Genomic DNA, 15444 nt, shown 5'->3' with positions numbered 1-15444 from the left:
TTCTGGGTACCGCATACTCGGCATACCCATCCTCTTCCTCTTAAGGAAGGATAAAGTTTTGGTCTTTCATTACCTGGTGTGGTGGTGTTATAAGGAGGTGGAGTATCTCCCGTATTTACCCTATCGCCGGGAGCAGAAGGAAGACTTTTGTGTCGGACCTTCATATCCCATCCACCCTTTTCCTGACAATACTCCCATCCCTCCTCTTCAGCCCTGTTGGAAACCTTAATTAAACATTGTATTTGTGATACCCATCTGTTCTGCAGGACCTCCCCCTGTCTGTCTCTCTTTATATTCTCCCAACCTTCTACACTTAATCCATTTTCTCCATCCATCCCCAATTTCTTGAGAATCCTATTTGTGCCCTGTGCCTTATCCTTCCCATACAACATTGTAATTATGTCTTTAACAGCATAACATTTCTGAGATTCCTCCTGGGGTTTACCATGTGTCTGGCCCATTTTGACAGTCCTGCCTAGGTGGCGTTTGGATCACTTACTAAGTGTCTCGTTGCCTTCTCCTCCTAGGGTGCCAAAATACTAAAAAACCTCTCCTGGATGAGATCGAATTACTTTATATGCTAGCCAACTGACAAATATTATGACCAGACTGACAGCTACAACATATACAAGCATTCCCTTTTGGTGGCCAAACACATATGACTAGGTCTCCGGGCTTTGTGGAGACCTTTATTCCCTTCCCATTACCATGGAATCTCTCAGCATTCGTTTCTTATTCCTGCTTTATTGAGGCAGTCAGGACTTATACTTTCAACCCGTTTTTAGGCTCATGAATCAAAAAGCGTATATCAAACTTAAGTGTCGGACCCCCAAAGTACTCTTACGAGTTAAGGGCGCATTCCGTTACCCATTGGGATGATATATGTTTCAATTCACACCATACAAACAGGGCTTATCTCATTCACAACAGACAGATGACAAGTAGACAGACAAGAAACAACGGTAACATAAGCCAAAATATTAAGTTCAAGACCCGCTTACTACAGAGGTTGGTGTTTACCTGAAGAACAATTCAGACAGATCAGGTGGGCACAAATCTAAGAAGCACAGAGTTTATAAGAAAATAAAGCTTTTCTTACCTGCGCAGGATTTGTCTGTGGTTCTTGATGTGCCCGACCATTTCGTTCCGTCCTTATGTTCGTTCGCCTCTTGTAGTTTCTTTCTGCAGGTCCCTTGTTCGCGGCGCCAGAAATGTTAGGTGTGACCTCAACAAGTCACCTATTTGTCAGGTTATGTTACCGTTTCCCAATTGTTAGTTAGAGTTCTTATCTAAGCAAAGAGACACGGAGGTATTCAGTATTTCTGCTCAGAAGTCCGTCGTAACTCTGACTCTCTCTGACTGACTGACTCTGAGCTCTTTATTACTTCTCTTTTATAGACAGAAAAGAGCAAACATCAGCAGTGTAAAAAAACAACATTTTGCAAAGAAAAAGCAATTCTCCGGGTGTTATCAGCTGATAAGACAATCTTCTGGGCGTAGACTGCTTTTTAGGGCTGATGCGGCCTCTTATGCGTACGTGACTAAAGATGACGAGTCCTTATTTTACTGAGAAGGATAGAGAAAGACAAGTATTTAGTAAGACATATTGTCAACCATTTTGTTTAGACACCCCTTAATCCTTACAGGTGGTAATTAAACTCACTTGGTGTCTTATCTGCATTTAATTAGCCTCAGAACCCGTGTAATTCATATGTGTTCCGGTTTAAAGGGATGAGGTGGCAACTCTAGGAGGGACACACATCCTCTCTCCTCCCCTTCTTGTTCCTGACCCGGAAGTTAAATGTATGACATTATTTCCGGGTCCCCATTGACAGTTTCCTCAGCTATCAAGGCCGGGAAAGAATATAATGCAGTGTGAGTGTGCAGTGCGCCCTCCAAAATTATGGACAGGCTTAAGACTCCCTAATTTAAAATGTAAAAACTATTCTAATAGTTCTACAATGCAATATCAACACACCTAGCACCACCCAACATTATAAGTGATTTATTCTTTGAAAGCAAATACACTTTTACAAACTGGTGCTGACTAGTATTCTAATGTTTCTCTTCTCCCTCAGTTTTTTCTCCATCACTCAGCTAATGAGATCCCAAAGCTGATGGAGAGAGGTGGGGGAGGGTCACACAAGCATGATATTCAAGCAACTGACATCCTCCTTATCAACTCATGATGTCATTGGTCATTAGGGGGTCAGCAGCTAGAAGGCTGTAATGGTGTACAATGAAAACCTGAGGCTTTGTGTAACTAAAATGCTTCACCCACCCTCCGGCTTGTATACAATTTTGGGGCAATTGTTCGGAATTTTACCAAGGTGCCCCTGAAGAAACCTCAAGGCACCCCAGTTGAAAAAGGCTGCTCTATGTGATGAAAAAAAATATATATATTTTATAATTGTACAAAATTAAATTTAAACCCAGGCACATACCCCCCATAAAAATAAATCTGAGGCCACGCCCCCACATATACGCATGTACAAACATAAACTCACACATTTGGGGCGCCTACAACTGAAAACGTTGATTGCGATACACATTACATATCGCCGCACACACCGGAATGAGAGCAATAATTCTACACCAGACCTCCTCCATAACACTAAACCGATGACCTATAGGGGGCTTTTAAAGCGTCACCTATAGAAAATATAGGGCACTGAAGGTTGTCACCATTTCACAGGTGCACACAAATTTAAGCTTTGATATGTTGGGTATCTATTTACTCGGTGCAACCTCAGCATTTATATTTTACCAAACAGTTGGATAGTTTATTGTGTTTTTGTGCCCCCTACAATGGAGTTTAGTGTGTTTTTTACCAAAATGTTGTGTTTCCTAGACGGTAATACTGTGTGACAAAAAAACATAGAACTACCACTATTTTATTCTCTAGGTTGTCTGCTTTCAGAAAATATATGATATTTTGGGGGTTTTATATAATCTTCAGGCCTAAAATTATTTTTTAACTCCTTCCCACCCAGACTATAGCAGAATGACGGCCAGGCGGGGGTTCCATTATCCTGACTGGAGGTCATATGATGTTCAGAAGAATAAGCCGCTCGGGCATGTGGCAATCGTTGGTGTGGTGTGTCGCTCTGACACACTGCATCTCTAAACTCAGTAAGGAGCCTATGACGTAGGCTGTTTACCATGTGATCAGCTGTCCAATCAAAGCTAATCACATTGTAACCAGGAAGTTCCGGTTATTGGCTTTCCTTTATTCATGCTGACAAGGCACGAGTAGAGGAGAGCCGATCAGCGTCTCTCCTGACAGAGGGGGATCTGCACTGATATTCAGCATTGATTATCAGTACAGGCCTATCAGTGATGATCGCCAGTGATGCCCAGCAGTGCCCGCCTGTGATGCCAATTAGTACCCATCAGGGATGCTTTTCAGTACCTCCTCATCAGTGCTGTATATTAGTGCCTCATCAGTGCCCATTTTTTTTAATTTGTAGTACACAAAATAAAACCCCAGTGGTGATCAAATACCACAAAAATAAAGCTCTATTTGTATGAAAAAAATATACAAAATGTCATATGGGTACAGTGTTACATGACCATTGTCATTCAAAGTGTGAGAGCGCTGAAAGATGAAAATTGGCCTGGGCAGAAAGGGAGGTGAAAGTGTCCGGTATTGAAGTGGTTAAACATGCGGGCACAATAAATGCAAAACTCATCTCTGTCAATGAAAGGGTAAAAGGAAATGTTCACCTTCGGGAACATTTAACATGTTCCTGCAGCGGCGCAGTGATCTGACCCCTCTGTGTGACAGCAGTGCAAGGAGAAGTCACTTTATGAAAAAAGCACGGTGTTGCCATTTATGTCTTTTGCTGATGTTAGCTTGTAGTTTTCAATGAACTCCCACAACACTGCAGAACTCTCTGGTAGATGAGGGACAAGGAGATTATCATAATGGACAAGGAGATTGACATAAGGGACAAGGAGATTGTGACCCCGATTTAGTCATCTTTGATGTCCACACCCCTGGAACGGTTTCTAACATGAAGATCAGCCATGGAGTATATCTGAGGTGTATATCAGGGTGTGCTTCTTCCCCTACATGAGAGCTGTGATGTCCAGCAACATTCATATAGAAGACATTTCCCACACTCAAGGCACTAATACAATTTGAGGGTTGTGTGGAATCCCTGATGTACAGGAAGACAGAACTTCAGTGAGGAACAATTCCCTCACTCAGGACAGGAATACGGCTTCTCCCTGTGTGAGATCTCTGATGTTTGTAAAGATGAGATTTCTGAGAAAAACATTTTCCACACTCAGGACAGGAAAGTGGCTTCTCCCCCGTGTGAGATCTCTGATGTCTGTAAAGATTAGACTTCACTGAAAAACATTTCCCGCACTCAGGACAAGAATACTGCTTCTCTCCCGTGTGAGATCTCTGATGTGTGTAAAGATTGGACTTCACTGAAAAACATTTCCCGCACTCAGGACAGGAATATGGCTTCTCTCCGGTGTGAGATCTCTGATGTTTGTAAAGATGGGACTTCTGTGAAAAACATTTCCTGCACTCAGGACAGGAATACGGCTTCTCCCCCGTGTGAGATCTCTGATGTCTGTAAAGATTGGACTTCTGTGAAAAACATTTCCCGCACTTAGGACAGGAATACTGCTTCTCTCCCGTGTGAGATCTCTGATGTGTGTAAAGATTGGACTTCACTGAAAAACATTTCCCACACTCAGGACAGGAATATGGCTTCTCTCCTGTGTGACATCTCTGATGTTTGTAAAGATGGGACTTCTGTGAAAAACATTTCCTGCACTCAGGACAGGAATATGGCTTCTCCCCCGTGTGAGATCTCTGATGTGTGTAAAGACCGGACTTGACTGAAAAACATTTCCTGCACTCAGGACAGGAAAACCTCTTATCTATTGGAAGGACGGCACCGTCACTCGCAGTCTGAGGTTCCTCAGGATAAGAGGAATACGATGGTCCATCTACACTGTGTGGTGCCGGATAGACATTTGAGGTAGTCGGGTTTTCTCCTGGACTATACTGTGTGATGTCCTCATCTTCTACTTTACAGTCTGGAGACAAAGTGAGACGATCCTCTGAGGTTTTCCTCATTTCCCGTCCATCTACTAAAATAGAAATACAAAGATTATTACTAGACATGAGCTGATTGGTTCCCCTAAACCAGGACTCCGCCCACATTAGACAGCTTTGTCTCTGAGGATCTTACAATTCCCCCCTCAAGGTAACTAGTAAATGGGTCCTCTGATCTCCTACCAGATCATTTCTTTATTCATGGACCTTAGTCAGAGAGTGAGGACACAACGAGAACTGTCTTTTATAGGAGTTCCCCCCTAAAGGTAACTAGTAAATGAGTCCTCTGTAGGGTAGCAACAAATGATTATTTTCATAATTGATTAGTTGGCCAATTATGGTTTTGATTAATCGACAAATTGGATAAAAACCTCCAAAAAAGGTTAGTGTATAATTTAGTTAATATTCTTGAATCTCTATATGCTGCGGTAAATATAAATATCCAGCTATATGAGAATAACAGACAGATAGATGTATTATTAGAGGGTGAATCTGCTACATATCAGAATCGGAGATTAAAATGTAAAAAAGAGGTAAAACGCTGTTTTGCAAATGATCAGACAGGAGTGTAATATAATATGATGAATGACAGACTCCCTTGTCATAGACAGGTAGGTGGGTACAAGTTCCCTGCACCTGATGTCACTTATGCTGGCCGTACACAAACTAATTTTTCTTTCAAAAAAAATATTTTTACAAAGGTTTTTATTGCAAATGAAGTATAACAAGAGTATACAAATAATTACAGGTTACAGTAAACATCAGACAACAAAATGAAAAAAGGGAAAAAAAAAACCCCCGACATCAAAATGTTGGCTATATAGTACTGTATACAATAACGTTAATGATGAAGAAATTGAAAGCCTAAATGATTCTGAAGAGGCATAATCATCAGCAAAATACCGTAATACCATATGTACCATATGTCTAGCACATCGTTTCTTGAAGATATCCTTAATGTGGGTGGTGTAAACAAGGAGTACAACATAAAAGGTTCGCCCTGTCGTACCTCCACCACAAAAAAATAACCAATGTAGGCAAAGCTTGTGAAAAGAAACTCAAAAAGTACATATAGAAAAAATAAGATTAATGAGAATTGCAATATAGCCTGTCGGGCTCGGTTATTTCCAACTGCCATAACCATCAGATTTAACTTGGCTCCATCATGACCAAAATCATTCAAAGGAGTACAGAAGAGAGACTAAGACATAGAAGAAAGAAGTGAGTGATACTTAAGGGCAGAAAGAGAGCAGAGAGAGTAGAGAGAGAGAGAGAGAGAAGAGAACAGAAGGGGGGAGGGGGAAGAGTCCATTCCACTAAAGGGAGCAGGGGTGCACACAGAGCACTTAGACAAAAGTTGGCTGCTGAATCTGGAAGGTTGGGTGCAGGATATCCAGGGCCTCCAGATTCTGAGAAATTTTTCATGTGTATCAGAAGCCATGGATGAAAGTTTTTAGTTAATCATGATGTCATTCATGCGGTTTTTAACTGCCTCGAAACTGAGTACAGGTGTTTTCCAAGACTTAGCAATGATCAATTTTGTTGCATTGAAAAGGTGTTGGGCTAGTTGACATTCTGGGCGAAGAAGTTCCTGAATGGGTTTGCATAATGGAGCTTCATAAGGGTCTCTTTTCAGGTTAGTGTGGAACATATTTCTTAACAGGGCATATACCCGTACCCAAAATCTGCAGGCTCTTGGACAAGTCCACCAAATGTGGGCCATGGACCCTGATACTGGGCAGCCCCTAAAACAGTTAGGAGAATATGAGGGAATGAATCGTGCTAACCTCTCAGGCATATAGTACCACCTATAAAAGACCTTGTATGCATTTTCTAGGATAAGAACATTCCTAGAACTTTTCATAAGGGTTGTTGTCATAATCCGCCAATCTGCCGGGTCCAATTGCGTCCCTAGATCTTTTTCTCATTGGAGATGGTATTTGCTTACGGGGGGGTTTGTTGATAGAAATAATAGAGGAATATAATAAGGATATTGTCCCCGGGGAATGAGGAGTAGCCCTACATATTTTTTCAAAGGGGGTCAGAGAGTACGGGGTTGGCCGAGCCCGGAGGAGCTGTTGGATAAAATGCTTTATTTGTAGGTAACTATAATGTTCCCGCAGGGGAATATCGTGAGAGGAATGTAGCATAGCAAATGTAACTACTCTCGTGGGAGTGAGCAAAGAATGGACATCTGTGAATCCACTATTTGCCCACCAAGCAAATTGACCGGGATTGTCTCTGCTAGGGGGGAATAATTGGCAGTGGGCGAGGCGTAGTAAAGGCAGGTGAAGGGATATGAGGCCAGCTGAATATTTGGTCATGTCCCAGAGGCGAAGCAAGTGGGCCATACACGGCCCCATTCCTTTCGGCTGCTTCGAGGGAGGGAGCCATGGTACGGAGGAGATGGGAATAGGGTGCGAATCAACCAGATCAATAGTGGCCCAAAGCGGCATTTGGTAATTGTCATGAAAACGGGTAATTTGAGCGAGGTTGGCCGCCGTGTAGTACGCTTGGAGGTTGGGGAAACCCCCTTCAGACCGCCTAGCATACATTGTCTGCTTATTAATTCGGGGACGGGAAGAGGCCCAAATAAATTTCAAGATTTTACGCTGATGGATTTGCAGTATATAAGAGGCAACTGGAATGGGCACTACCCTAAAAAAATACAATAACTTTGGGAGATAAGTCATACGAATTGCGGTGATTCTACCAAACCAGGAAATCGGGTAATGAGACCAGGAGGTTAACATCGCGTCTAGCTTACGGAAGAGGGGGGGGGGGAATTAGCCTGGTACAAACCATTGTATCTAGGGGAGATACGGATCCCCAGATAAGGTAGCGAGGGAAGCCATTGAAAGGGGAAATTTTCTTTTATGGAAGATAATTCAGATGGGGAAAGGTTTACCGACATGGCTTTGGACTTTGCGGGGTTGACTCGTAAACCAGACAGGGACGCGAATGTCTCCAAAAGAGAAAACAGACTGGGGAGTGAGATTCTGGGTGATGTCATAGTTAGTAGAATATCATCCGCAAAAAGCGAAATCTTGTGTGGGAAGCCTGCCACTTCAACGCCTTTGATGTCCGGATGTGAACGGATCGACTCTGCCAGCGGCTCCATGGCCAGGACAAATAAAAGGGGCGAGTACCCCTTCGTATAGGGAACACATGGGATTCAAACCCATAATATTTAACTTTAGCTTGAGGGGCATCGTACAGAGCTGCCAACCAGCGCAGAAATGAGGCTCCGAAACCATAGCGGCGGAGAATGGTCATAAGATATGGCCAGGATAAAGTATCGAAAGCCTTGTTCACATCCAACGACAAAAGCATGGTTTCAAGGGATCGACTATGGCCAATATGCTGTAATTGAATGATTCTATGGATGGCATCCCCAGCCTGCCTCATCGGAACGAAACCTACTTGGTCTTTTTTAATGAGTCGAGGGAGAAACGAATTCAATGGTTGGCCAATATTTTCGTAAGAATTTTCATGTCAATATTGATTAAAGATATAGGACGGAAGTTCGCCCAGGAAGTATGGTCACGGTCAGGCTTCGGCAGCATTACTATATTCGCTGTCAGTAAATCTGATGAGAGGTTCTGCCCATTCTTAACGGAGTTGTACATGGCCATCAAGGGGGCTGCTACTACATCCACTAATTTTCTATAGTATAGTGCCGTGAAGCCATCCGGACCTGGTCGCTTTCCAACCTTGAGGTCCTTAATACTTTGTCTGACCTCAGACTCTTGGATATCACGGTCCATAAGATTCATCTGGGCCTCAGTTAAAGTGGGCAGGGCTATTCGCTGGAGAAATTCCGCCCTATCCTGGTCTGTCTTAGAATCTTGGGCTGAGTATAGGGAGGAGAGTCTGTGCCGAAATTCGTCTAGTATGTAAACCGGGTTACTTGTGAGTTTATTGTGTCGGGTGCGCAAGGTTATGGGGGTCAATTTAGGATTAAATGTTTGCAACCTCCTAGCCAGAATCACGGTGGGTTTATTCGCCTTAATATACCAGCGTTGGCGAGACCAGCGCAAGATGCGTTCTGCTTGTTCAGTGAGACTTAAGTCTAGTTCCATGTGGGCCTGGTCTAGGAGCTTACGATCAGCAGGAGAAGGGGTATGCTTAAAAAGCGCAGAAATGGAGTCCAAACGGGACTCCAACTTTCTCTGCATTTCCTGCCTCTCTTTCTTGCGTTTAGACGCTATTTGAATGATGCGACCCCTTAGTACTGCTTTATATGCCTCCCATAATGTCACTGGAGAAGAGACTGAAGTTGAATTAAGATGGAAATACTCAGATGACGCCTCTAGTAAGGTGTCATGGATGTCTCGTATAGATAACAATGAATCATTCATGACCCAAGGGGAGGGCTAAGGATTACGCATTAGGGACCGACAAACCACTAAGATGGGATCATGGTCTGTCCAGGGGGCTGCCAAGATGGAAACAGATTCCACTAGGGGGAGGTGTTTTCTATGCATTATAACATGATCTATTCGGGAATGCAAATGATGTGGATGGGAATAATGTGTGTAATCTCTGGTTGTCGGGTGTAACTCGCGCCAAAGGTCTACTAAGTCATAGGTGCGTAAGGAACAAGAAAACATTTTGGCTGCGGAGGAAATGGCCTTTTTTTCGGAGGGATATTTGTCTAATACCGGATTAAGGGCCACATTGGCGTCCCCAGCCAGCAACAGGGTCCCCTTCTGGTGCGACGCTAAGAGAGAACAGATATGTGACAGAAAGGGGCCTGGGTTGGAATTGGGAGCATAGTAGGTCAAGATAGTAACGTCCGTGTCTTGAATGCTGCCCAAAAGCAGGAGGTATCTGCCTGCAGGATCTGCTATCTGTTTGTCGCACTGAAAGGGGACCGTCCTGCGGAAGACAATCAAGACTCCCCTCTATTTAGTCGGACCGTTAGCCTGAAACACTTGTGGATATTGGGAATCAAAGTAATTAGGGTGTGAAGCGGAGGAAAAGTGAGTTTCTTGGAGACACGCGATATCAATGCGCTGCTTTCTAAGGTATTTAAACACTTTGACTCTCTTGGATGGTGAATTCATACCTTGCACATTCAGTGACAGCCAGTGCAGGGTCTCGACGAGTGAGCGGGGAACTGCTTGTCAGAGGCTCCGCGTGCATCCCCTATGGACTCAGGGATAGGGAGAAAGGGGATTAGAGCAGAGTAAAGAGGGTAAGCATGAAAGGAAATATAAGGAGAGCCAGAAAGAGTAAGAACAGAGAAGCCGAGGAAAGATCGGAAGAGAAGTATTGAAAATAACAGCTGTGCAATTAGGCGTAGGCCGGGAGGCCCACCAGGAGGTCGGAGGTTGAGAGGGACCATGATCCCACGCAAGTACCGATACAAGGAGGACGCAGTGTTCAACCTGGCCCACTCGATATATCTTAAAACTTGCAATGAAACAAACATTAGGTTTGAGCACTAAATTGCAGTTATGTAGTATGTAGTAATTGTAGTAATGTCAGACTAAGGCAGTACCAACGGGCTAAGGCTTGCTCAGTAACTATTAAGTCAGTCGTTATTCCCCTCGGGGGGGGGGGAACCATTGTCCAAAGACTTAGATGGCACCAGCACCGAGGCCTGCTTTTGCCTGCAAAATTAAACATGTGAATTGTAAAGACATGTGAGCTTAGAACTAGAATGAAGAAGCAAATAGCAAATAAACCTCCCCCGGCTCCCCAGGAAACCCTAGGGGGGAGCCGGGGGAGGCCCGCCACAGACATCTAGGAATGTCCAGACCCAAGAGGGAAAAAGAAAAGAGAAAAAAAAAATATATATATATAAAAATATTCTGATATATATATATATATCATATCATATCATATCATATCATCATATATATATATATATATATATATATATATATATATATATATACCCAGAAGTAGAATATATAGGGATTTTACCTTGGATTCACACATGAAGATATATGGAGGTTAGAGAGGGGAAGGGGGACTTTTATATTAAAGTAGAACTGAAAGCTGAGACTTTTTTTTCATGGATATAATCATTTTATATATAATGCACAATACTAGTAAACTTTTACATTATGTAATCATCATGCCTTCTATTACCTCCAGTCTATCGGCCTCCACCTTCTCTGGGGTCAGATGCTAATCTTCCCTGCACAGAGCCCTAAAAGTCATTGTAAATGTTGGATTTCTTTTCTAAACAAACTTGTCATACTTACCTGCTCTGTGTAATGGTTTTGCACAGAGCAGCCGTGATTATCCTCTTCTGGACCCCCCCCCCCCATGCCTAGCTCCTCCTGCCTTCATAGGGAGTGTCCCTATAGGAATCCACAAAGTATAGTATAGAGCGCCCCTTAGAAATAGTGATGGACGAACGTCCGACGGGACGTTTCGCGAACGCGGGCCGCGAACGCGGCCGATAGTTCGCGAACCGTAACGTTCACGGCGGGCCTCATTGACTTCAATGGGAGGCGAACTTTGCAAACCTACAGGTCAAATTTGCAGCCACAAAATATTTACTAGCTGTGCAAACATAGTCCCACCACATGGCCAATGACATAACACATGTATGAGTTGAATCTGGGATCGACAGCTACAAGCATTCTTTTTTTATATGTGAAATTGTTGTGACAATTCAGGACTGTGGAGCGCATGAAGGCAATGGAGGAGAGGGAAGGTCAGGGTAGGCAAAGAAGAGGGTGCAGGAGATGATCACCAGCAGCGTGACATACAGCAATGACACCTGCACCGTGATAGAGTGATCTGACACCAGCACCGTGATAGAGAGCACTGACATCAGCAGCGTGACAGACAGCAATGACACCTGCACCATGATAGAGTGATCTGACACCAGCACCGTGATAGAGAGCACTGACATCAGCAGCGTGGCATAAAGCACTGACACCAGCACAGTGATATACAGCACTGACACCAGCACCGTGATAGAGAGCACTGACATCAGCAGCGTGACATAAAGCACTCACACCAGCACCGTGATATACAGCACTGACACCAGCACCGTGATATACAGCACTGACACCTGCACCGTAAGCAGCCCCAGGAGGAAGTCAGCATAGCACAGGGATGGTGGGAGCCCCTCATAATGAGCATAGCACAGGGATGGTGGGAGCCCCTCATATTATGCACAGCAGAGGTACAGCCCCAGGAGGAAGTCAGCACAGTACAGGGATGGTGGGAGCCCCTCATAATGAGCATAGCACAGGGATGGTGGGAGCCCCTTATAATATGTACAGTAGAGGTACAGCCCCAGGAGGAAGTCAGCACAGCACAGGGATGGTGGGAGCCCCTCATAATAAGCAGCCCCAGGAGGATGTCAGCATAGCACAGGGATGGTGGGAGCCCCTCATAATAAGCAACCCCAGGAGGAAGTCAGCACAGCACAGGGATGGTGGGAGCCCCTCATAATAAGCAGCCCCAGGAAGAAGTCAGCACAGCACAGGGATGGTGGGAGCCCCTCATAATGAGCATAGCACAGGGATGGTGGGAGCCCCTCATAATATGCACAGCAGAGGTACAGCCCCAGGAGGAAGTCAGCACAGCACAGGGATGGTGGGAGCCCCTCATAATGAGCATAGCACAGGGATGGTGGGAGCCCCTTATAATATGCACAGCAGAGGTACAGCCCCAGGAGGAAGTCAGCACAGCACAGGGATGGTGGGAGACCCTCATAATAAGCAGCCCCAGGAGGATGTCAGCATAGCACAGGGATGGTGGGAGCCCCTCATAATAAGCAGCCCCAGGAGGAAGTCAGCACAGCACAGGGATGGTGGGAGCCCCTCATAATGAGCATAGCACAGGGATGGTGGGAGCCCCTCATAATATGCACAGCAGAGGTACAGCCCCAGGAGGAAGTCAGCACAGCACAGGGATGGTGGGAGCCCCTCATAATAAGCAGCCCCAGTAGAAATATGACACCGCTCAACCTCTTCAAACAGGAGGGTACGGGCATATAGTACGGTGTGCTTTTTTTGGACAAGGAAGTGAACCAAATGAAGAAAGAAGGTCTGTGTGCTCGATTAAAAAAATTGTTTATAGACATATACATGGTCTACTGGTCACATGTGTTGAATTCCTCCGAGATCCATGCCTCATTCATTTTTTAGAAATGTGAGGTAGTTAACACTGTCGTGAGCTAGGCGAGTACGCTTATCGGTCACGATCTCTCCTGCTGCGCTGAACGTCCTTTCGGACAGGACACTGGACGAGGGGCAAGCTAACAGTTCGATTGCAAATTGGGCAAGCTCTGGCCAGAGGTCAAGCCTGCCCACCCAGTAGTCCAGGGGTTCATCACTCCTCAGAGCGTCCACATCGGCCGTTAACCCGATGTAGTCGGACACCTGACGGTCTAGGCATTCCCTGATGCTGGATCCGGATGACACCTGTCGATGGGTCGACTGAAAGAATGACCTCATATCCGAAGTCACCAACACATCTTCAAACCGGCCTCTTCTTGCAGGCGCTTTTGGATTGGTACCCGCAACTGCTTCTCTGGGAGTGGGAATTGCTCTCTGCCAGCGCACACAAAAGCAGAATGCAGCATTTCTCGAAGCAAGGCCTGGAAGTGCTCCATTCTGACAGCCCTCTGTGACGGCGGTAACATTTCCACCATTTTGTGTTTGTACCAGGGGTCTAAGTACGTTGCCACCCAGTACTGGTCCTTGACCCTTATGCTTTTTATATGGGGGTCCCTCTTAAAACACTGGAGCATGAAGGCCCCCATTTACACTAAGCTGGAAGCGGCGTGGTGGCCTGGCTCCTGCTCATCATCCAGGATAATATTGTCCTCTTCATTCTCCTCTCCCCATCCATGCACAACAGGGATCCCAGAAAGGTTTAAAGCATGCTCTTCTTGCTCCTCCTCATCCACCCCGGCACCATCCTCCTCTGACTCCTCTTCAGACTCCTGTTGTTCACTTGTCTCAGATAGAGTAGCCCCCCCTGGGAATTCATCCAGCATTGCGACTTCCTCATCTTCCCGCTCCTGCTCCTCCACAGCTTGATCAATCACACGACGCAATGCACGCTCCATAAAGAAGGCATAAGGTACCATGTCACTGATGGCGCCATGGCTGCGACTAACCAGTTTGGTGATCTCCTCAAATGGCCGCAGAAGTCTGCATGCGTCACGCATGAGCAGCCATTGGCACGGTGAGAAAAACGCAGCTCCCCAGAACCTGTTCTGCCACAGAGTTCATACAGGTAGACATTAACTGCACATTTCTGCTGGAGCAGCCTATCAAGCATATAGAAGGTTGAGTTGCATTGCGTCGGGCAATCGCAAATAAGACATCTAACCGGCAGATTGTGTCGCCGCTGAATGTCAGCAAGGCGAGCCATGGCCGTGTAAGATCTTCTGAAATGGGCCGAGATTTTCCTTGCCTGCCACAAGATGTCCTGGACCCCAGGGTTTTTGACAAGGAATCGCTGCACGACCAAGTTTAAGACGTGTGCCATGCATGGCACGTGCGTAATTTTGCTCTGTTTCAATGCGCTAAGCAGATTGGCACCGTTGTCACACACCACTTTACCAACTGTCAAATTGAGCGGTGTTAGCCACTGATCTGCCTGTGAACGCAAAGTTGAAAGGAGTGTCGGGCCAGTGTGGCTCTTGGCTTCCAGGCACAACAGACGCGGCGTGGCATGGCAACGTCTCACCTGGCATGTCGAATAGGTTCTGGGGAGCTTGGGCGGTGCAGCGGAAGAGACGCTAGCAGCGGAAAAGGAGGAGTCGGCCGAGGAGGAGAGGGAGGAGGATGGAGTAGGAGGAGGAGGAGAAGAAGAGCCAGGCCTGCATGCAATCCGTGGCGGTAAAACCAAATCTACACGGGTGCCACGGGTTACATGCTTGACGGCCGTCAGAAGGTTCACCCAGTGGGCAGTAAAAGTGATATACCTTCCCTGCCCATGTTTGCTAGACCACGTGTCTGTGGTAAGGTGTATCTTGGCACCGACACTGTGTGCCAGAGATACATTCACTTGCCGCTGAACATGGCCATATAGCCCTGGGATGCCCTTCTCTGAGAAATACTTCCTTCCTGGGACCTTCCATTGTGGTGTTCCAATGTCCACAAATTTTCGAAAGGCCTTCGAGTCCACCAGTTTATATGGCAGTAGTTGGCGGGCTATCAGTTCTGACAAGCCAGCCGTCAACCGTTGGGCAAGAGGGTTATCCGGCGTCATCATTTTTTTACGCTCGAACATTAGGCCCACAGAAGCCTGCCTTTTTGCAGAAAAACGTGAGCTTGGCGTGATGGAAGGTGGAGTGGAGGACAATTGTGAGGAGAGAGGAGAAGGAGAAGTAGAAGACGAGGCTGGACGGTGAGAGCCTGGAGTGTGGCTTTGTG

At 45.7% G+C, this 15444-nt stretch overlaps 1 protein-coding gene across 3 annotated transcripts in view; it reads right to left on the bottom strand.

Moving 5' to 3' along the window:
- Positions 1-1312: 1312 nt before the first annotated feature.
- The window catches only part of LOC143989659 (uncharacterized), a 29383-nt gene continuing 15251 nt past the window's right edge, over positions 1313-15444 (bottom strand). For all 3 annotated transcript variants that reach the window (XM_077489919.1, XM_077489917.1, XM_077489918.1), the window contains one exon: positions 1313-5115. In XM_077489919.1, the coding sequence (XP_077346045.1) occupies positions 4187-5115 (929 nt within the window). In that variant the 3' untranslated portion in view covers positions 1313-4186. The remainder of the gene's footprint in view (positions 5116-15444) is intronic.

The sequence above is a fragment of the Lithobates pipiens genome, unplaced genomic scaffold (genome assembly GCF_037356315.1).
Source record: "Lithobates pipiens isolate NorthernLeopardFrog02 unplaced genomic scaffold, aLitPip1_a1.2 Scaffold_18, whole genome shotgun sequence".
Taxonomy (NCBI): Eukaryota; Metazoa; Chordata; class Amphibia; order Anura; family Ranidae; genus Lithobates; species Lithobates pipiens.
The sequence above is the reverse complement of the archived record's forward strand: the minus strand, read 5'-3'. Positions and strand labels throughout refer to the sequence as shown.